Genomic DNA, 23,558 nt, shown 5'->3' with positions numbered 1-23,558 from the left:
AAAGCGACTGTTCATGTTGTTCGTTAGATTATAATAAACAAAATCACTTATTAGTTTTAACTGACTAGTTTGGTGTTGTTTGCTTGGCTGAAGAAAAAATTTACTATTTAATATCCATAGCGGTAGTATTTTTTTTTGCTTTTTCGTGAGCATTGTCATGGTATGTATACAGACAAACAAACGTAACACTGACGAAATTTTCATTGACCACGCCTTTAACGATCATTTTGAATCTTGGTTGTGGCTTTCATAACCAGAAGAGTGCCCATCATTTTTCTTTGCGTTTGACGTTTCACACTAGCGCCTTCTGATGACGATATTGCACATCGCAGTATTTCGTGAAACATTTCCACCAGGTGGGGGTAGTGTGAACTGGGCGATGGATTTTCACGTGGTAGGTAACTCTCATGCATTTGTTGTTGTTGAAGTTACTCGCATTCTTCCGATCATAAAGTCTGTTCTCTAAGAGGTATTTTTTTGAAGATAAACTAGACGTATACGCGTACATATATAAAACTTTTATTATACAGCTTTTGTCTTAAAAATAAGTTTAATTCCATTTTTCTTATAATCAACAGCTTTTCAACACTATCAAGGGATTTTTTCACCAGTCACGTACAATAAAAAGTATGACACTCTCAATATTTTTGATCAAAACACTGGATCGCGTCTAAGTTTCAAATAGATACTATAGAAATTATGAATAATCAAACAAAAGTATCATGAAAACAACTTGTTTAATTCAGGCGGTAGCCTTTACAATAAAATCAGCATCAAAAAATAATTCTCAAAATAATTTACACAGAAAAAAATTTTTTTTTGTTACTAAATGTAAAAATTGTGAAATGTTTGAAGTGTCATAACTTTTTTGTTTATCAGTTTACCATCACCAAAATTTTATGGTAGATAGCTGATATAAAGGGCCATTTCCCCTAAAAAATTAACGTTGGTAAAAAGATAGGGTTTTGAGATATTTGAGTTTTTGTGACAAAAATCATATTTTTTTTAAGTAAAAAAATAAATTTTTTACAGTGTATATTTTCTAAGGAATCATCATTTAGTTATCTAACTTTGCTGAAAAATTCATAACAATCGAAAAATCCGTTTTTGCTGTACAGCTTTTAGAATATTTTTGAGCTGTTTTAGCATACACCCTTCTGAAAAGTTAGTCGTGAGTGAATATGAAGGTTTGATATCGAAAAATGACGATTTAGATGAAATTGAAAAACTGTGCAAAGTTTCAGATATTTTTGAAATGGTCGCTCAGGATCGACTGACATGACTCCGTGGAATTCCTCTCATGTATTTTGGACAGGCTGAGGACAACGTTGGAAAAATCGTCCCCTAGCTTCCTTAAAAAGCAATTGATTATTTTGCAAAGTCACTAATACGCTTATTATATGATTGTACTTTGCGTTCCAGGTGAAAAAAACCTTAACGAAAGCATTTTAAGCTGAGAAAATCACAATTTCCAATCGCCTGTTAGAATGGCATTTTGGACACCGAATATATGTTTTGGACACCCTCAGGTATATATAATTTGGACAGGGCAATTATCTCAATGTTTAGCCATGGATACTGCTAAATCGTGGAAGTAGCATAAATTTACAAATATTTTCTTACAAATAATCACATTTTTCCGCTTAACAGGCATCTATTTTGATAACTATTATAGTTTTTGTTAAAATCGAGGAAATATCGCCAGATCCACAGAATACGCCTCCAAGTATGCAATCGCACAGCATCCCCATGTAGTTCGTCAGATGACCAAAATATATTTACAGTAGAAAACTTGTAATGCATTTTGGACACCACCTACATTAAGCGATCTAGATGAATGTTAAGAGATTGGCTGCCCAATGCTTCTCTATTGGACATTTTTCATTGCAATAAGGCTTTTAAATTTCTTACAATTATTAATTCAACGATTTTGGGGTGAATATTGTATGTGATTGTGAAGTGTATGTCGTCTTGCATACCGTAAACCGGGGTCAAATTGATCAGCGGGGTGAAATTGATCACTCGGGTACTACATTGTAGTTCCATACTAGGAACTCTTAAGCGTCGTAATGATCTTAAACTTTTTACGTCATCTGATTCGTAGATGTCTAGAGATGAGTGTAAACTTTTAATTTTTTAGAAAAAGTTAGTTTTGCCTTATTTTTTCAAGGAATTTGCAATATATTTCTCATTTAGCTGAAATCATTGCTGCTAAACAATCAATTGCTAATAGGACTTCCCGTGAATTCTCTGTTTTAACATTTTTGTGGAGTCTTGGTTGGGATGTTATGCAGCAAATCAGAACATGAAATTGTTATAAAAAGTTCATTTTATGAGGAAATAGTCATTTATTGCAATAGAAATCACTTATTTCAAATGAAATTGCCTACCTTTAGGCGTTTAAGGAGAAATTTCGAAATTTAATTTTGCATTTAAAGTATTAAATTCACTAGTTGTAAGATTTTAGACGCGTTATTCGGTTTTAGAAGAGCAAAATTAAGCGGTGCAGGAAATTTTCCTTTCCAACAGATGCTTAATTGTGTACTGATCAATTTCGCCCCAAAATGGATTTCCAATATTTTGATATTTGAAGTTATTTAACTAAAAGTTTAAAATTGTTGAACAAAATTCTGTCACATGGTTCCATGGAGATCCACTGGGTACTGGTTTTACAGAAATTCTTTTGGTAATATTTGAACAGGCACTGATGTTATCCGCAAAAGTTATTTTAATGTGATCAATTTGACCCCGGATTACGGTACCTGTGCATTTGAGGGGTTTTAGTGAAACAATATACATTTTCGATAATTTTGAAGTAAATTCTTAATTGTTAAGCGTATTTTCAACGTAAGTCATCAGAATAAGGTCTATTTGATCCAATTATCGATAATAAGAAGTATCTACTTTTATAAGCTCTCCGGAACAAGACATACAACGCCGTGCATGTCCAAATTACATACAGGTCCAAATTATATTTTTTACCCTAAACGATACATCGACCTCACTTTGCTCTAATTCGGACTGAATGCGCTGGATGTACGGATGTTTGTTTGTTGGCGACTCGAGCGCTGTCAAGGCACTAGCCGAATCAGTGACTATTAGAACTGGTTTATCGCTTGGGAGTAGAATAGCTTGTAGGATTGCCGCAGCCTCGGCGGAAAATACTGAACAGGCACTTGGTAAACTGTAGCATCGTTCTATTTGGTCACCCAGTATTCCTAGGCCGACCTTATCTCCTAGTTTGGAGCCGTCAGTGAATCTGACTTCATAATCGTTGTAGTGCTTCTCGATCCTTTCGTAAAAGTGAGCTTTGACTCTTTCGGGTGTAGCTTTCCTACGGAAGCTAGCTTTGATGGTTCCATCTATCTTCGGAGATTTAGCCATCCAGCTTCGCGGTCCAATCCGGTGGAGCCCGGCCACCGGTGGAAGCTGAACTGCGGCCACTGATTCAAGAGCCAAGTTTGCTTGCTCGGCCAGGAAGCAAATCGGCCCCTGTTCCTTGGTACGTTCGAGGTACCCTATTGTACGGTTACAGAGCACGAGGATAGCTTTATGTCGAAAGGGAAGAACTCCCAGCTCAGCACATGCTGATAAGGCTGGAGTGGACGGAAGCAATCCAGACAGGTGACGAATAGATTTGTTGTAGATTGGTGCCAGGTGTTTGACAAGTTCGTTGAGACTTCGACAGGTTGCTTCTATGCCGTACAGAAGCCGGCTGCACACCACTGCGTCCGTGACGTGCTTCCGGGTGGCTCTACTGCTTCGCGTTCTTTTAGTGGAAATGCATTTTATCATGTTAACCCGATTCCTACAGGAAACCTTTACATTTTTGAAATGGGTCTGGAAGGAGAGATTCCGATCGAATGTTACACCAAGGATTTTCACATTGTTTCTGGTCGGTATTGGAGCTTTATCAATGAAAATCTTCCCTGGAGGCCGATGATTGGATGTGCAAATATGGATACGGGCACATTTTTCGGCCGCAATGTCGAAACCCTCCGTTTTGGCCCATTTTGCTACGGCTGATACCGCTGCCTGGAGTTTTCTCCTAAGGCTTTTTGGGTGCTTTCCTCTCACTAAGAGCAAAATATCATCAGCGTATACTAATATAAAGACACCTTTAGGGAGGACCAGGAAAACACCGCTCATGGCCACTAGAAATAGTGTAACAGCCAGGACAGACCCCTGCGGTACTCCCGTTTCTTCCTTTGCAATTTTTGAGCGATGGTTGCCGATGAGAACTTGGAAAGTTCGTCCATTCAAAAAGTTTTTTACGAAAGCCAGAAGGTTTCCAGAGAAGCCCCAGTTGGCGAGCTTCTTGAGAACTGCTGGTGTCCAGGCTCGGTTGTATGCTTTTGCAAGGTCAAGTGATACCATTTCAATATGCTCGTCATTTTTAGTTGCGTCCTCTAGCATTTGTCCGATGGCGGCAAAATAAGTGCCTGTCCCAAAACCCGATCGGAAAGCATGCTGCCGGTGGTCCAAAAGTTGATTGTTCTCCAGATAACTAATCAGCCTTCGATTAACCATCCGTTCCGTAATTTTGGAAAGGCAACTTGTTAGGGCAATTGGTCGGTAGCTGCTGACGTCCGAGGAAGGACCCGAATTTTTCGGAATCGCCACTACCAGGCTGTGTCTCCAAGTCTCCGGAAAGGTTCCATTAAGCCACTCGCGGTTGATACCTTCTAATAGCGCCAACTTACCGTTCGGAGGAAGATGCTTGAGCATTGGATACCCCCCAAGCAAGACACATGTTACATAAAAGTTACGACAGCGCAAGTTTTGGTTGTATAGCAGTTTATTTTACGTAATTCCAACATTGTGTTGAAATAACGTAAAATAAACTTCTATACAACCAAAACTTGCGCTGTCGTAACTTTTATGTAACACGTGTGTTGCTTGGGCCAATTTCATCCGATCCCGCCGATTTACCTTTCGCTTTTTTGAGGGCAAAATCAAGCTCAGCGATCGTAAATGGTAGGTTGAAATACTGGCCTCTGTCAGGAGGAATCGGAAAGTTGCGTATTGCGAACTCCGGGGATCGTAAAGTTTTCCTAAAACTGTCAGGGTATCTCTGAATGGATGAGAGCTTATGAAAATAGTCTGCAAAGGCATCTGCTATGCATACAGGATCTCGCGTTAATACCCCATCTATCTTCAGAGTCATGCCTTTTGCCCGTCTTTTACCTTGAAGACAGTTAATTCTTCTCCAGAGCTCACAGGATTTTTGTTCCTCATTTATCCCATCTAAAAACTCTGTCCAGGATGCTTCCTTCGCTGTTCGGATTGTTTGTCGGCATTCGTTTCTCGATGTAGTGTACTCTGCCTGTGCCTTAGTAAGGTCAGGGTGCCCTTCCGGAAGTTTTTTCCGGAGTTTCCGAAATTTCCGTAATGTTTTCCGGCGCAGTTTGACAGCTTTCCGGATCTCCTCAATCCACCAACGAAGTGCTCGGCGACCGGGATTTGAGCTAGTTCGCGGGATTGTTTGTGCTGCGGTAGAGTATAGCAGTTCAGTAAAATCTTCGAACGATTCTGGGGGCGTTGCAATTAGTCTTTCGTCAATTCCATTTTGGAAGGCTGGCCAATCAGCTCGCTCGAAAAGCCATTTTGGTCGACGCGATGTTTCAGGAGCTGCGGTGCCCTCTAGGGTAAGAGATATCGGAAAGTGATCACTACTGTGAAGGTCTGGTTCAACGGCCCAGAGCAGACGGTTTGTTATCTGGGCTGAAGCGAGAGAGATGTCGATGGAGCTTTCAGTGACACCTCGTGAAAAAGTGGGAGAGCCATCGTTGAGGATTGTAAGGTCATATTGGCAGGCAAGTTCAGCGATTACAGCCCCACGGATGTCGTTATGACGACTTCCCCAAGCCGTGTGATGTCCGTTCACGTCCCCAAGCATAATTATTGGACCGGGTATTCGTTCAAGTATCCCCCTCAGGCAGTTCTTTAAGTCCGGGATTCTTCCATTTGGAAGGTATACCGAGATAATCGACACCGGGAAGGGCCATGAGATGCGAGCTCCTATGATGGGCAAATCCGTGTCAATGTCGAGTTCCTCCGCAGGAATATCTGCTGATATCCCGACAGCAGTAGACTGATATACGTTGTTGCCGGATTTAACATACCATTTATACTGTTGCTTCAAAGTTGCATTCATCTGTGCGACGGTTACACGGTGAACCTCCTGAATCGCCAGCGCGATAGGACGGAGTCGGTCGACTATCATCTCGAGATCCGGCAGATTATGGAAATAACCGTTCATATTCCATTGAACCGCAAGTGTGGTTCGATTTCGAGGGAGGCTTTTGTGCGGGTTGTCGGAGCCAGAGAATGAAGGTGAGGGTGTTGCTGAACGAGACAGAGCTTCACCAGTGGTAGGTTGCGACATGCCACCCACCAAAGGCAGAGTTGTCCCGACAGCGCAAAAAAGATCAGAGGAGGAAGGAATCAAATGGGACTTACCACCCGGGATTTGAGGCCCGGGGTGCCCAGGGGGATTCAGCTTGTTATGGTTGTTTCCTATGTGGATATCAGGGTGCAGGGGTGATTCAGCGGTAGAAAGGATCGTTCTATCATTGAGAGGCGGCGAGTCATGCACCACAGGCTGGCCCGCCTTGACGGTGCGGTGGAGTTTAGTGGAGGCGATCAAGCAGTTTTTAGGGTCGGACTTACCATAATTTGCTGTCTTCGAGTGGCTAGCGTTGAGGAACGCTCTTCGTTGGTTTCGGATGATGTTGTTTGAAGGATGGAGACTCCAGGTAGAGGTGCTAGGAGCGATTTCGGCAGTGCATCCGTATCGTTCCTTATGGAGGGCGTCGTACAATTCTGCATTGCTCACTTCTAGTCCCAGCGCTGGAAAATATTCAGTGGGTGGTGGATTGTCGACCTGCCATTTGATCACCAGCCTATCAGGTGGGTGACGAGTTCGTGGGGGGTTTCTCCTAGTAGGTAGCTTGACTCCCTCGTAGTCCTTAAGAGATTGTGACGTTCCAGGCTTCTCCCTTCCTTGTTCCTTGAGCTTGACTCCCACGTTGTCCGTAGGGGAACAGGTTTTAACACCTTTGTGCGTCCCTCTTCCAGCCGAAACTGGACGCCAGAGGTTGTCCGCCGGTTCCGGTACGGCCTTGACTTCCGCACCGACGGGGCCCTGACTGTCCAGTCTCAGATCTGGGGATTGTGGGGAACGGGTTTTTACGCCCTTGTGCGTCCCACTTACAGTTGAATTGGTCGAGCTTCGTAGATTGTTCGGTAGTACCGCTGGGGATGTGACTTCTGCGCTATTGGAGCTCCAACTATTAGAGGTCTCCACTATCGGTCTGTTTTCGGTGGTTTGTGTTATTTCGTAGGACTGCTCAGTCCACTCCTTACTCACTTCTCCTTCCAAGATAGGAAAAAGTGTGAATATATTGCTTTTAGATTTTATCACTTGCGTGGGGGCTGTTGATTTGGAGGAACTGAGCGAAATGGGTGGTTTACTTCTTCGAGTGACCTTTTTTGTTCTCCTCCTGCTTGCGGGACTTATTGTTCCGCCGCAGGCTGAGGGCGTTACCGGGGTCGTTACTAGAGTCTGATCCTTCATGGTTCCGTTTGTTCAGCGTAGAGTTGTTGGTGTAGTTCGTATGGTGTGAGGTCTGCGATATCACAGATGACATGCTTTCGTCAGTTGATGTACCTTCCTCAATGGAGCTTTTGCCTCGTTTTTTGAGCCGTTTATCCTTTTTTGTTGCAGAGTTTTCTACAGCTTTCGGTGTCAAACTGTTGTTTGCGCTATTTGATCTTGTTTGGTCGATCCACTTCTGAACCTTCGTTTCTAGTTTTTGCTCAGCGGTAGCCGGGATGAAGTCCATCGAATCCTGGGATACAGGTATTTCTTCTTGGGAATCCGCAATCGAGAAAACTGTCGGTAGGTCTTCGGCTTCAGGGATAGCTGCACACTTTTTTTCTGTCATCAGTTTTGAGATTATTTGGTCCTTGATCTCCACCGTTCGTTAAAGCTTCTGAACAGTGGCAGTTAAGTCGGCTACTTGCTTGATGAGCTGTTCAATGGTCCCATGTTCCCGAACCTTTTCGAGGCGTTCACCAACACTTGGGCTGCGAAGAGCGGCTTCCATTTCCGCTATTCTCACGTCCTTGGCTTTGGAGTCCTCTTGCATCTGGCGCATCGCTGCCTTGAGGTTCTCAATCTCCGCATCCTTACTCGCTGCGGCCACTCCTGAATAAGAGGTAGCGCAAGTGCTAGTGGTTAAACGTGCTTCAAATTCACGACGGGCTTGTGGGTAGGAAATGTTGTTGTCGATTCGTAGCTTCTGAATTTCAACCTCCTTCAGGTAGATAGGACACTTCCGACTAGATACTGCATGGTCATCCGCTTTGCAGTTCTTACAGAACACTAACTCTGTACAAGCAAACCTGTTCATTCCCAAATTTTCTCCAGGGAGACCATCCGTAGGGGGTGCTTTGATTCCGTTTTCCGTTGAAGTTGCGACTTGTTGTTCAGGGTGAGCCTTACAGCATCTGCCGCAGATCCGATGTGGTTCAGTGCACCGCTTGCTGGTGTGTCCAAAAGACCAGCAGTGGAAGCACAACATTGGTGACGGGTAATAATTCCTTGTCTTGCACCTTGTCCATCCGAAATCAACGTGCTCTGGGATAACCGTACCGCTAATAGTAAGGATAATCGTCGACGTATTGATGAACGATCCATCGGGCAGGCGGCGTCGAATTCTCCGGAGATCTTTTATCCCTTGAGCGGCGAGCTGAGTCTTTAGGTAGTCGTCACTGAGGCCGATGACATCCTGGTTGGAGACGACGCACTGCCTCTGATTCAGTTGAGGATGTTCACTGATGGATACCGGAGTCCCATCACACAGCTTTTCCATGCGAAGCAGTTTGTTGAACTGTGCCACACTACGTACCTTGAGAACATACGATACACCGCGACTCTCTTTGAAGGCACCCTCAATCCGTGCTCCGACGTGTTTCTCAACTGAAATGCGCAGCAGGAAGGGATCCTGAGGCATTGATCCAGTTGTGGCTTGCATCCTAAGATACTGTAGGGTACCCGCAGCACCATTCCGGTCCATATACGATAGGAGCGTGGGTCCCATGTACTCACCTTGACGCCAGTTTATTCCAGGGTTCTGCCCACCTCCAGACCCTCCAGGGTCCCCAGGGCGGAAGCGTTGGCCGTTTGCCAGCTCCATGCTGGCAGAACGGTGGTTACGCACTCTCTTACGCTTCTCTCGCTACTCTCTTTACCACTATAACACTAGACCACGTTCAGTCACTCACGTGCCGCGGTTCACCCAAATGCGAAAAAATACTCTTCCCTTCTTCTCGAAAATATGCGATCACAAACAATCAATCACCACGCGGTTGTTCCACTCAGTCAGTTAGCACAATGGGCCCCTTTATGGAGCCCGAAACTCTTCCGGTAGAGGTTATAAAACACTTTCGGCACCTGAAGGCCCTAATGGGGAGCGCCAATCACTTAATTGACTGTTTCGGAAGCACAATAGAAATACGCACAATAGACACGGAGCTCTATAGAAACGCGTACGTTCGTGACGACCGTTTGCTGTCAACTGGGTTCACATGATATTTTCTAATGATGATTAACTATTTGATTGCCTTAACACATAGTTTTTGATTCGAACAATCTTTTAGCGAAGGGAAAATTTCCAAATTGTACTGAAATCTATTTCAAAACTTCGCGTTTCATCTTGCCCCACCCGTTTCAACTTGCCCCGGTGAACTTTAGCGATTTCATTTATTTTATGATTTTTTAGTATATTATTCTATTTTTAATATGCATCCCATCACTTTTTTAATTTATTGCCGGCTATGTTGTTACTTACCTTCAAAACATGTTTGTATTCATGTCAATTGGAGGGAATTAATATGAACTATAATTATATTTTGAAACGATGTTCAAGTTTTGAATAATTTGGCGTTTTTTAGAAAAATAATCTAATCGTTATAACTTTCTTCCAAGTTAAGAATTTTGAGTTAAAACAAAAGTTATTCATAGCTAATTTTATAAGTCATGAATGCTCAAAATTTCATTGCATTCGGTTTATTGAATCCGGAGATATAACAGCTCAAAGTCAGCTGTGGGCTAATTATCTTAGACACTTTATAATTTCGTGCAGAATAGCCCGATATTTTCCAAATTTTGACCACTACTACACAACTAGTTGATCTACATACAGTAAAAATTGTTGAACATTTTTTTTTTGGAAATTGAAAATTTTGCCTGTCCCGATCATTTTGTCTACCCCCTGTACAAATAAAATGTTAAAGGAACGCTCAAGAAATTGCTACAGAAATTGTAAAAAAGAGAAAAGGAAATTTCCGAAGAAATTCTCGAACAATCCTTAATAAATTTCAGAAAGAATTTCCAAAAAAAAAATCACTTATAGTAGTTTATAAGATATTCTTGAAGGAATCCTTAAAAGCAATTGCAGTAGGAATGCTTGAGGCACGACATTTTTGAGAGAATTGCCGAAGGAACTCCCAAAGAGATTACCAAAGAAATCTCTACTAAAAATGTCTGAAGAGATATTGCCGAGTCAAAAACATCATAAGACGAATTTATAAAAAGAAACGCACTAGGAATTCTCAAATTGCCAACCGCTCAGTATCAACGCAAAACTGCCGAAGGATCCCTGTAAGCCGTAAATAATTGCCGAATAAATACCGAAATTTCTGAGATTTTTTTTTTTGATGGTTTCCGGATAAATTTTAATGAAGTAACATTGTACGAAAGACTGTTAAAGGAATTAACAGAGAAACTCCTATAGCCATTCCAGAAGAAACCTATGAAAGAACTCGCGAAGGAAGTCCTGAAGGACTTCCAGCAGGAAGTTCTTTATACATTCCCGAAGCAAATCCTGAAGGAGTTCCAGAAGGAAGTTCTGATGCAATTTGCGGGGAAGTCCACAAAGAATTCCCAGAGGAACTCTTGAAGGAAAAATCCGAGGATAATCGCGGAGACAATTCCCAGAGGAACTCCTTAAAGATTTCCTGGAAAAATTTTTAAAAGGAACTCGGAGTTCCAGGAAAAATCCCGAAAGGAGTTCCCCGAGGAATCTCGGAAGGAGTTCCTGGAGGAATCTCGGACGAAGTTCCCGGTGGAATCCCGGAAGAAGTATCCGGAGGAATCCTGGAAGGAGTTTCTGGAGGAATTCCGGGAGGAATTACCGGTGAAATCTTAAAAAGAGATGCTTGGGGAATCCCCAATGGAGTTTCCGGTAGAAGTTCCCGGAGGAATCCTGGAAGGAGTTCCTAGAGGAATCCCGGCAGGAGCTCCCGGAAGAAGTTCCCTGAGGAAACCTGGAAGGAGTATCCGGAAGAAGTTCCCGGAGGAATCCTGGAAGGAGTTCCCAGAGTCATCGCGGAAGGAGTTCTTGGAGGAATCCCGGAAGGAGTTCCTGGAGGATTCCTTGAAGGATTTCACGGTATAATCTCAGAAAGAGCTGCTTGGGGAACTCCGCAAGGAGTTCTCGGAGGAATCCAGGATAAAGTTTCCAGAAGGAGTTCGCTCAAGAATCCAGGAAAGAGCTCCCGGAGGAATACCGGAAGAAGTTCCCGGAGGGATCCCGGAAGGAGTTCTCTAGGAATCCTGGAACGAATTCCCGGAGGAATTCCGAAACGAGTTCCCGGGGGAGTTCCGGAAAAAGTTCCCTCTAGAACCCCGGAAGAATCTCGGAAGGAGTTCCCGTAGGAATCCCAAAAAGGAGTTCGTTGAGGAATCCTGGAAGGAGGTCCTGGAGGAATCCCGGTCTCGGTGTAATCTTAGAAAGAGCTGCTTGGGAATCCCGCGAGCATCCCGAAGGGAGTTCTCACGGGAATCCCGGACGAATTTCCAGGGGAATCCCGAAACGAATTATCGGGGGATCCCGGATTTCCCGGAAGGAGTTCCCGGAAGAAACTCGGAAGAAGTTCCCGCCCAGGTAACATTTTTAGGTCAAATAGACTAAAAACAGCTCTAGAACTATCTTAAAATAAAATGTATTATGTTTTCTGACGGCTCTCAAAACCTTTTCAAGACTAATTGGTAATTAAAATGTTACTTGGGTGGTGGAATCCTGAAATCCCTGGAAAGAGTTTCCGGAGGAATCCCGAAAGGAGTTCCCGGAGGAATCCCGGAAGGAGTTCCCGGAGGAATCCCGGAAGGAGTTCCCGGAGGAATCCTGGAAGGAGTTCTCGGAGGAATGCCTGAAGGAGTTCTCGTATGAATCCCTGAAAGACTTCCCGTAGGAATCGATGAAGGAGTTCCCGTAGCAAGCGCTGAAGGAGTTCCCGTAGGAATCCCTGAAGGAGTTCCCGAGGAATCCCAGGAGGAGTTTCCGTAAGAATCCCTGAAGGATTTCACAGAGAAATCCCGGAAGGGGTTCCCGGAGGAATCCCTGAAGAAGTTCCCGGAGGAATCCCGGAATAAGTTTCCGCAGGACTTCCGGGAGGAGTTGCGGGAGAAATCCCGGAAGGAGTTCCCGGGGGAATCCCGAAAGGAAATCTTCGGGGAATCCCGGAAGGAAATCATATGAAAATTCCGGAAGAAGTTTCCACAATGAGTTCCCGAAGGAATCCCGAAAGAAGTTCCCGGAAGAATCCTGAGAGGATTTTCCGGGGTAATCTCAGAAAGAGTTCCCGGAGGAATCCTGGAAGGAGATCTCGGTGTAATCCCAGAAAGAGCTACTTGAGGAATCCCGGAAGGAGTTGTCGGGGGAATCTCGGATGGAGTTTCCGGAAAGAGTTTCGGAAAGACTTCCCGAAAAAATCATAGAAGATGTTTCCGGAGGAATCCAGGAAGAAGTTTCCGGAGGAATTTCGGAAGGAGCTCCCGGTGTAATCTCAGAAAGAGATGCCTGGGGAATCCCGAGTAGTTCCCGCAGGAATCCTGGAAGGAGCTCTCAAAGTCGCGGAAGGATTTCGCGGTGTAATCTCAGAAAGAGCTGTTTGGGGAACCCTGGAAAGAATTCTCGGAGGAATCCCGGATGGAGTTTCCGCAAGGGGTTCCCGTAGGAATCCAGGAAGGAGTTCCCAGAAGGAGTTCTCGGGGGAATCCTGAAACGAATTCCCGGGGGAGCTCTGGAAGAAGTTCCATCGGGAACCCCACAAGAAACCTGGAAGGAATTCCCGTAGGAATCCCGGAAAAAGCTACAGGAGGAATTCCTAAAGGAGTATAATAACGCTTGGAAAAACTTGAGCCCCAAAGAGTTACGCAAATTTGCTTCTATATGGAAACGACATCGCATGAATTTTTCTTCGATTTGCACAAAACGGGTAGTTAAAGCCATTTCACGCGACACGACGGAGGAGGAATGCTCGCTTTCGTTCCGTTTAAATATATGATTTATTTGCTAACGGGTTTTTGTCGTTACGCGGTGATGGCTATGTATATTTGCGTGGTACCATGCGAGATTGAGTTTTGATTGCATGGATGTGAACGAGTAAATCATTCGGATAATCTGCTGAATGCTTTGCAGCAGAATACGACGGTTTCTTTTCAACAAGTCTCGTTCTGAGGAAAAAAAAACTATCATCGCTTTGCAATTTGCTGCAAAAGTAATTGTTTTACAATTATACGTGATGTGCAGTCCCGTTATTCATCTTCACATTTTCAAAAATAAACGCTTTTACGTATACTTACTTGATTTGTTCCCATATGTCATTCCCAAAGTGTTTGAGCACAAGCAACTCCAACGCGTAGTTCACGAATCCGTACTGCAGTAACGTCGTCGTCGTCAGCAACAATTCCGCGACAGACAGGCAGATGTTTCCGCATTTCCGAAGCAGTCGGTGCACAAACACGTACGTTGAACATCATGAAAAGAAATGTAGAGAACGCGTGAAATGACACATTAGTTCAACGGGGGGCCAAAAGAAATCCTACAAATGAACAGAGAGCACTTCATACGCCATCATCACCACGTGTCACGTATTTCATATTTCCGTGGCAAGATGAGCAGCAGCAGCAGCAGCCAGCAGCCTCCCAGCAGAAGATGAACGAGCTACTTACCGCGTGCGGTTCCTCCAAGTTTATTTCCCATTCAAAACCGTGGCTAACCAACGAAACGCAACGCAGCGTACCCTCTACCCAAGTTGTGCGCGGTCTTGAATTGGTGTTTTGTCGTCTAGTTTTAAATTTTCATTAAAAACTTTTCCGTTCGTGCGACAACGCCATCGTCGGCGTTCGTTGCGTTAGGCGGAACCTGGATGAAACGTGGGAATTTGGGGCGACGGATGCGTCGAAAGGAGGGGATGATAATGAATGGTAGAATTGGTAGCAACACATTTTTTCCTCGTCGGTAATTAAATTAATCTACAGTGCTTCGGCACGAGTGGCGAGTTTTGCTGCCGGGGTTTTTTTCTCTCGCTAGCAAATTTCCCAAAAGCGACGTTGCACTGTGGGAGTTTTTGAGGAAACAGGAAGGTAAAAATTTTCAGTCCTGAGACTATTACTCTCAGGACCGTGGGTAAAGGATAGCTTCTTGGCCATCAGGGGTTATATGTATACTGGAACCTCTTTTTATACCATTGGCTGGGGGTGCATAAATTAGAAAAGCATAAAAAGAGGTAGATGCAGCGAGTTAGAAAAGGATGTTCCGACAGGTTTCGCAGACGTTTCAATGGACTAATGGGGTAATGACTTGGGGTAACTAACCAAGTAAGCATAGCGTTATATAAAGCTAGAATTGCTTTACAAGACATATTGAAAGTTGATTTGAAGTGAAAATGAGCAATTACAGAATCAAATTAAGATTGTACTGTTATAATCACAGATCAGTCGTATAATTGCCCTTTTCACTATCAAGCTATTTAACCGTTATGTGTCCGACAAACTTTTTGCTTTTTCTACACCATGTATTTTGAATGAGTGCTGGGTACCCGGGTACCCTGTCGGCCACATTGGGGTTGAAGTGTTCTCGTAAGGTAATGATTGCTTTAAATACACCGTATATATATATATGCACGCAACAGGGTTTCAGCTCCGTGGTTACTTGGGCAAGGCATCAGCGGCCAGGAGAACTCAGGGGCATTTCAGAAGCGTGCCATGAGGTCTCAGGGGCGTTTCAGGGTTTTTTTCAGAGGCCTCTAAGGCAGTTAAATGGGGTTTCAGGAGCGTTTCAGGAAATCTCATGAAGCTCTGGGTAGCTTCATGGGCATTCAAGGGCGCTTCAAATTCCAGAGAATTTCAGGCGGCCTCAGGGGCTTTTTAGGAGGTATCAGGAAATGTCAAGGGCATTTAAGGGAGGCCAGAGAGCTTCAAGGGGTACGAGAAGGTTTCAGGGTCGTCTCAGGGAGTTTTACTGGTTATCAGGGGGTCTCAGAGGAGTTTTAAGGAGTCTCAAGGATACTTCAAAGGGTCTCCGGGAGTTCCAGTCGAAAATCCTGAGGGTCACAGGGGCGTTTCTGAGGGCTTTGAGGGAGTACCAGGAGATCTTAGTTGCGTTTCAATAGGGTCCCGGGGGTTTTCAGGTGGTACCACGAGGTCTCAGGGTCGTGCGGGAAGTTTCAGGGCTTCCAGGGAGCTTCCAGAGAGCATTAGGGAAGTTTCAATGGGTCTCCTCATGGGGTTCCAGGGGATTTCAGGGGCGTTTCAGGGGATTTTAGGGTGATACCAAGTGATCTTAGGAGAATTTCAAGTGGGTCCTAGTGGAATTAAATGGGTATCAGAAGAGCTCAGGGCATTTAAGGGATTTCAAGGTCGATTTAGAGGCTTTCATGGGGTTTTCAGAGTCCTTCAAGGGGGTCTACCGGGGTTCCAGTGTCATTTCAGCAGATCTCAGGAGGGTTCCAGGGGGCCTCAGGGGCACCTCAAGCGATCTCAGGGTATTCTAGGGCAGTTCTAGAAGGTCTCAGGCTTGTTTGAGAGGGTTTTAGGGGTACCAGGAGGTCTTAGGATAAATTTAAGAGGTTCCACCTGAGACTGCCGGATACTCCTTTTTTTCTTCACCATGGGGGGTTTATCTGCTCAACAGACACCTGAACAGGGAGCTCCAGATATTGTGGGGTTGATGATTGTCTTAACAAAAGTAGAAGCCAGGGCTACTCTTTCCTCGACCCACCTAACAACATTTTCATAGTCGCCAAACCCTTCGTCTCTCCGGAATCACAAAAAAGGCATTGCTTCAGAGAGGGGCTAGTGTACAACGCACCCTCAAGGTTAGCTTGGTAGCCTTCATCAACGAACATCGATGATTCGTTTTCTATATCCCCATAATATGCCGTAAACGCCCTGTAGCGCCTCCTAAACCATCTGAGATCCCGTGAGGCCCCCTGAAGCCTCCTGCACATTCAATCCAGAATTGCCTGTTCTGTTTTTTTTTTACAAAAATAGAACAGTAGAACTGTTCCGGTAGCTTCGATAACCGATTTTACTGAGGCTCAGCTCACCAACTGTCAAAAACGGGTGCAAAAGCTAAACAATCTATTATTGCTGTATTCAGCTGGTCTACCTGGTCTAGTTTCGTCAAAAATTCACCGACCACGATATTCAAAATTGAGTGTGTGAGATCTCTTGGAACGTCTTGAAACCTCCTGGGACCCCCTAGACACCCCTGGCCATAGAACACCCTCGAGACCCCTTCAGATCCTCTGGAATGACTCTGAAACCCCCTGATTCCCACAGAGGCGTCTCTGAAAACCCCGTGGAATCCCCTGGTACTCCTTGAGCCACCCCTGAGACTCTATGGAAGTATCCTGAAACCTCCTTTGACCTCTTGAAACTTTTCTGAAACCCTATGAGATGCCCCCTGGCACCAGGGATGCCAGATGATTTTTTTAAAATCTGTATCACTAATTTCCAACTCCTTCTTGTTAAAAAACATGAATTTAATAAAAACCCAATCTGTGTGGATGCTAAAAAATCTGCATAATACAGATAAATCTGTATATATGGCATCCCAGCATGGAACCCCCTGAGGCCCCCTTAAATGCCCCTGAGACCCCCTAGAGTTCCCAGGAGTACTCTGAAATCCACTAATATGGCATTAAGACTCCCTTAAACGCCCTTGAGACCTTCTGGCTTGCCTTCTAGTAACCCCTTCTGATACCTCTGAATCGTCCCTCAGACCTCCTGATATCCTCTGAAATACTCTTGAGACCCTTTGGAATTTTTCTGAAACTCCCTGAAAACCCGTGAAGGGTGAAGCTCTCACCTGAATTTTTTGTCCAGAACCTCCTGCGCTAGTACCTTTTAGGCCGTGTCTCTCTGTACCGCCTCCTTCTTCAACATCATGATAAATGACAATCGCTCTTGTTCGAATGCTTTCCAAATCCGCGCCCAGCGGCGAGAGTCGATTTTCGTCTCGAATGACCTTTAGCACGTCTGCGTATTATCTCCGTCCGTTATGCTGAGCAGCGCGATACCTTTTCCGCGCTTGCAAACTGGCGTCTACTATCTTCTATCTTTTCCTTGTCGTGATCCAGGCATTCTTCTACCCTTGGTCCAATTGGTTAGCCATCCCCATAATCTCAGATGGTCCGCCGCTTGTTCCCATCCGGTCACGCGTATCTGTCAAGTTTGGGCCTTGAAGCTCGAGCCATAGGGCGGCGTGCCCTCACCCCTACAGTTCCGGCGAGCTGCATGGTCTCTGCGCTTCGTCTAGCTCCAGGCAAAGAAGAATCTCAGCCAACACATGATGTTGCATAGGATACTAAAGTGTAAAGTGTAAAATGTAAAGTGTACGTATATCGCCTCCACTTTTGCATCTTATGCAACATCATGTACGATTGTCTGCTTGCTGAGATCTGTCCGTTTGGGTCAACTCTTTCTCTTCTTTGAGCGTTTCGACCGCGTTTCGCTCCTCGGCCAGCATAAAGCCGTACTTTTTCTTGATCACCGACTTGCAGAGTTTCAGCAGGATCTGTTTAAGGTCCTTGCTGATGTTATTCCGTCCGCTAGTGTATCCGATCAGGTCGGCTACTACCAACATCATTGGAAGCCCACTCTGTTGTGGTTTATCACCCTCGTAGGATTTGCACTACTCATCTGCACTTCCTCTGCTGGCGCTGTACCGTCTCATGGCACTTCTCACTAGTCGCTGGTGAGTTCTCCTGCTCCTGTGGGACCATTCATAAACCACGTAGTCTTTTTGGGGGAAGGGGGATCTGGTCAAAGTCTACGCTCCATACAAATTTCAAATTTTTTGTATGGACGAAAGTCTACGACGAGGAGGGGGGGGGGGGGGGTTTGAGATGACCAAATTTTGGTCTACGTGGTTTATGAACAGCCCCTGTTCGAATCTCTCGAGGCGGCGACCCTCGAGGAGGTAATCCGAGGGTTAGCACAGCTCCTTATATAGACTGAGCTCAGAGCCGGATCAGTACTAATTGGGAGTGTTTGTTTGAATCCACTTCCTCCCAGATAGTTGCTTCAGTTGGATACTGATTAGCAACGTACTTTGAGGTCTTGCGACGGTTTTATGAAAGGATCTTTTGAAAAGGCACAGCAAGGCTTACTGTTGAGTGCCCGCCACGCCCAGGCTTACTCCGCTTGAGCTACGTCTACTCCCGTGGTTAGCGTCAAAGCTGGTGTGTGGCCAAGAAAAGAATCCTAGGCTCCCATCTACTGGCCATCCATCTAGCCACAGTAAAAATCACTTGCCTCAGATCGTTGTCCTGGCTTATCCTTACCAATTATCTGAAGGAAAAACTCCTCTCAACAGACCTGAGTGATGGCGTTCCGATAACTATTTCCATGCCCTTCGTAGGTTTTGTCGAGACATTCATGGAACGCGTCCTTGTACCATCGGTTTTGGCGTTTGTCAGCGTATGGACGCTAGGGACGTACCTCTTCAATCGCTCAATATAGCTGTAGCTGTTCTACCAGCCAAGTACACAATTCTTAGCTGGTGGTCTTTGCCATCGACTTACCCATGGAAACATGAGGTAGGAACTTGTGAAGAACAGAGCTATGTTGAACGTTGCTTTCAGGCTGTCGACTCACCATTCTGCAGCCCCATACATAGTAAACGTACCTTCAACCAGAACGCAGCGAATCGATCTTCGACGTAAATTTTTGTAACCCAACAAGTAGTAGTAGTTTAAACTGGAGCGTGAACAACTCTTGGTGACCACTACAGTATTGCAACGGTTTGCTGCAGTTTTGATTACAACAACAGTATGCCTGTTGACCACCGGTGTACTGGAGGGCTCAAGCTATTGTGAATTTGTGCCGTGCTGCCTACTGGCAAGCCGATGGATGCAGCGAGCACGTACTGATGAGAAGTGGGATGAATGACGAGTGGGGTTCGTGGCTGCCAAGGTCACGCTCAAGACCGAAATAAGAGCAAGCATAAAGGTATGCTGTAAAGGTTCCCGTCAGAGTGCCAACATAAACCCGTGGGGTGATGTCTACATGGTGTGATGATCAAGACAAGATCCTACATAGCAATCTCCAGCGATGCTGGAAACTGCTTGGTAGATTCTAGTCATTGGACTCCTTTCACCTAAAAAATAGCAGAGGCTCTTGGTATGTTCAGACCCGTAGAAATGTCTGGACGGCGTAGTCTTTTCAGAGACTGAGGCGGCAGAGTCTGGTCCATTTACTAAACCACCCGACGGCATTCCAAGTAACACACTGGTCACAGAAGAGTTACTGCGGCACAAGTTTTCGTTGCGCATAAGTCATGCAAGAAGTAAGTCTGTGACGAGTGCTTGGTCGACACGGTGGGGAAGGTGCTTGAGAAGATCATCCTCAACAGACTATTGAGGCACACCGAGGGTGTAAATGGTCTCTCGAGTAGCCAACTCGGCTTCCGGAAAGAGAGGTCGACCGTACATAGACCGCCAAGATTGCGCTCCAGCGTATGAGTAGGAGGGTTTGCTACTGTGCAGCAGTAACTCTGGATGTAGGGAACGCGTTCAATAGTGCCAGTTGGGCGGCTATTGCTGATGCGTTCCTGCGTCCGAGGATACCTGGGTACCTGTGCAAGATTCTCGGAAGTTACTTCAGAATCGAGTACTAGTTTACGGCACATATGTGGGTCGGAAATGCTTTCACATAACATCAGACGTCCCGCAAGGATCTACCCTGGGTTCGATATTATGGGATGTCATGTACGACGAGCAGGGTACAAAATGTTCATAGTCATTGACTGAAAACAGCACGAATTTGAATGATTCTGCACTGAATATTCAAAACAAACAAATTCATTTTCGCTCTCCCTCTTCACACAGTCAGTCAATTCGTAGTAATTGAATATAAAGTCAATCGAGAAACATGTTCCTATTTTCCTACGTTTTTGGCTGCGATCCTTCCAAAAACACACCACAACAATCAAATGGGAAAAGATCTATGTAAAGCACCGTTAAATGTAATCGAAACATTAATATTTTATCAGCAATTTAACACTTTGTAAGATGTTTACAAATATTCATTAACTTTCATTCAGTTGACAAACGAGTATTGAGCAGCTGAATATGAATATGCAGGCAAGTGAATGAAAATTGCCGCACGGTGAACTTCAACTCGTCTGCTCGAATATGTTGCGCCCTGACGACGAGGTTAGAGTGCCCGGCGGAGGTGGAGATCGTCGGTTTCGCTGACGACATCACGCTGGAAGTCTACGGTACGTTACAGCGCTTGAAAATTGAAGCATTTTATCTCAGACGAATCAAAATTTGCTCTTCTTTGACTGGTGCTTTTCAACCCAAAGCGGTAGCATTATGCCTTCATTGGCTAACATGCTTCTGAATCAAGTGGGAGCGGGAGCAATAAAAAATATGAGTGAGAGTGAGGAACGACGATTCAGCGCCGTGCGGCTCTCTGAATCTCTCTCTTCGCCGGTGTATACACCCTTAAACGAAAGTACACAGCGAATGAGTAACTTGCGAAAAGACAAAGGATTTTTCCAGTGGGGTGACACAGCTGTCAAACTCGGTACATCACCGCTTCACCCATCATCGTTTTTGGTACGGCGCGTTTTGGTACCCACTTTCTGGTCGGTTTACCCTAACTTGTTCCTGATTTTCGGGTGTGTGGCTCGTGTGTTGCTAGTGCTTATTTCGGAAATTAAACATTTCGAACGAACTCGTTGTTTTTGATGATTGTTTCTCTTTCTTTATCACTTTGCACGATATTATATGTAGCAGCAAAGCAGTGTCGATGTTTCCAGCGCATTTTTTCCATGAATTAAGCATCATCCCCCTGGATTTTTCACTCAGATTTGCTTACGACTGGATCAGCACAAAAAATGTGCTGATCCGGTATTACACAAATTTGCGTTAAATTTCACACAAGTTTGCATGGAATCTTTTGTCTTTTCGATCGCTGCGTGAAAGTTACTCCTTGCTCTGTGTACATCGATCTTTCCGTGTACGGCAATGAATATACTTGATTTTTATCTCTTTATTACAGTGCAAATGACATAAACTCGAAATAAATCGATTATAATAGTCACGTCCATTATTCTCTTACGAACAAATTGATTGTTTTTACAAGTTTTGAGCAAAAAATAAATCCACTGAATCATTTACGTATCTTCAGCCTCACCGCAGCAAGCGAGAAATAATGATTTCCAGTCAGTATGCTTCACCAGCCAACCGACCGATGAGGAATGGTGGTCGCGGTTGGTTCGGTTTCTCTTTGCTCCCTGTGCATATTCGTTCGTAGTGATGGTTGGTACTGATGACTGATCGTATCATTCATATTCAGTCAAACTCAAGCACTGGTACGTTAAAGTGGAGCTGACTACTGCCTACTCAATCAAGGTTGTGGAGGCGTGGATGAGAAACTAGAGTTGGCTCACTACAAAACAGAGGTGGTGGTGTGAACAACTGAAAGTCGGAGCAGCCATCAGTGATCCGTGTAGGGGATCCCAAGTAACAAAATTAATTTTATAATGCTTTTGAAGTATTCTTCAACACCTGTTCTTTAAAACCATGCATAAACCAAATTGCTCTACAACACGACATCAACTCAACCATAAACCCGCCATAAGATCAAAGAGGCCCATCCTAAGATGCTCTTGGAGAGTTGTTTTTAAATTTCTCTTAAAACTTGTTGTACTTCCCAAGTTGTTCTCAAGGCGAATTGCTCTCTCCTTGTAGAATTCTTCAAGTGCACGATAAAACGATAATAAATTTGTCAGTGTTGTTGCTGATGCAGCTTTTATGCCGACAGAAAAGTTTGGTGAATTAAATTGAAATTAAAAACACAATGAAAATGACACATTATTGTAATCGGGATTAATTTATTACACAAATTGCAAATATTTCCGGGATGTAGCAAGGATGCCAAATGCCAAGCAAAATTCATCGTATATATGTTGCAAGATACTTCCAAAAATTGCAACGCGCTTCCATTATAACGCACTAATAAAATATTTAAAAATATTATTCCTGGTCATGCGAACATTGCTCATGAGTTTTCTCAACATGGCTTCCATTGAAATCTAGGCCGATGGTCGGTCCATCATCGATGGTTTTAATCAACATCACTATAAGATCGTCTTAAATTTCTTTCAACTCATGCCAGAGCTAAAAGCATAACTCAAGAATACTAGGATTTATAACGTTCTCAATGCAGCCTGGTTGGCCTCCATTAAGAACGTCTTTAATTTATTTCATCTTATGCAAGGGTAAGAAGTATTATTCAAGAGTACTCGGGTTTATAATGTTCTTGATGTAGGTTTACGCAAACTCCGCCGAGAACGTCATAAATCATGTACGCCAAATTGTAAACAAACAATAAATTATCGCACCGCGGTGGATTTTGTGAACTTCGTGCGATAAATTTAATCATCAGCCCGGTACCGTTGCCAACCAGGCAGACCTTTTTCGGGAACCGGCCTTGATGTGGTGCAGCGCCTTATTCCTCCGGTCAGCATTTCCAACAGGTAAGTGATTTTGCAGGTCGATTATTTGACTCCCGATTACAAGGGAATCGACGCACAGTGATGCGAGGGCGGCGAAAAGTAAAAAAATCAACTTTCAGATATGGGTCCTGTATTATTTTTGTACTATTTCTATATATTTCGAGAGCTTATTACCAAAGTTTCAAAAAGATTGGACCGAAATTGCTTTTTTTACAGCATTACAAAGTATGTGTTGAAAAGTGTTGCATTTTTAGTTTCTTTGTAAAATGTATGGGGAAACGAAAAAAAAAATCAACTGAGCTTTCACATATGAGGACGCAGTTGGACACATTTCACGCTATGCTTATTTTGAAGAATTCCATGTCGTCTTTCAGAAAATCAATGGGTCATCTTGCGCAAACTTGCGCAACATATGTTTTAAGTTCCTTGAACATAGAGTATGATACAATATTAGTACAAAATAATACCGTCCGTGCCTGGAGTTGGTATGCATATCATTGTAGTCAGGGTAAAAGCATCTGTTAAAATGTTTTTTTTTTATTTGTAACTGAGATTGGCGATGCTAAAATGATTCCATTGCATTTTTGTGTTATTCACTTGAGCCGTTCAAGCTCAAACGTCCCAGAGTTTAACGGAGCCGTACATGCAGTTCGGATGAAGGCAGCGTTCAGTCGTTAACTCTATTAGTATACTAAGGTCAATATGACCCAAATTCGAATATAAAACAGACAT

General features: G+C 44.2%; 1 protein-coding gene across 8 annotated transcripts in view; it reads right to left on the bottom strand.

Moving 5' to 3' along the window:
- LOC109410157 (guanylate cyclase soluble subunit beta-1) overlaps window positions 1-23,558 on the bottom strand; it is a 404,273-nt gene that overhangs the window by 352,454 nt on the left and 28,261 nt on the right. For all 8 annotated transcript variants that reach the window (XM_062844940.1, XM_062844939.1, XM_029854717.2 and 5 more), the window contains exon 3: window positions 13,655-13,728. In XM_062844940.1, the coding sequence (XP_062700924.1) occupies window positions 13,655-13,728 (74 nt within the window). The remainder of the gene's footprint in view (window positions 1-13,654; window positions 13,729-23,558) is intronic.

The sequence above is a fragment of the Aedes albopictus genome, chromosome 1 (genome assembly GCF_035046485.1).
Source record: "Aedes albopictus strain Foshan chromosome 1, AalbF5, whole genome shotgun sequence".
NCBI classification, from domain to species: domain Eukaryota; kingdom Metazoa; phylum Arthropoda; class Insecta; order Diptera; family Culicidae; genus Aedes; species Aedes albopictus.
The sequence above is the reverse complement of the archived record's forward strand: the minus strand, read 5'-3'. Positions and strand labels throughout refer to the sequence as shown.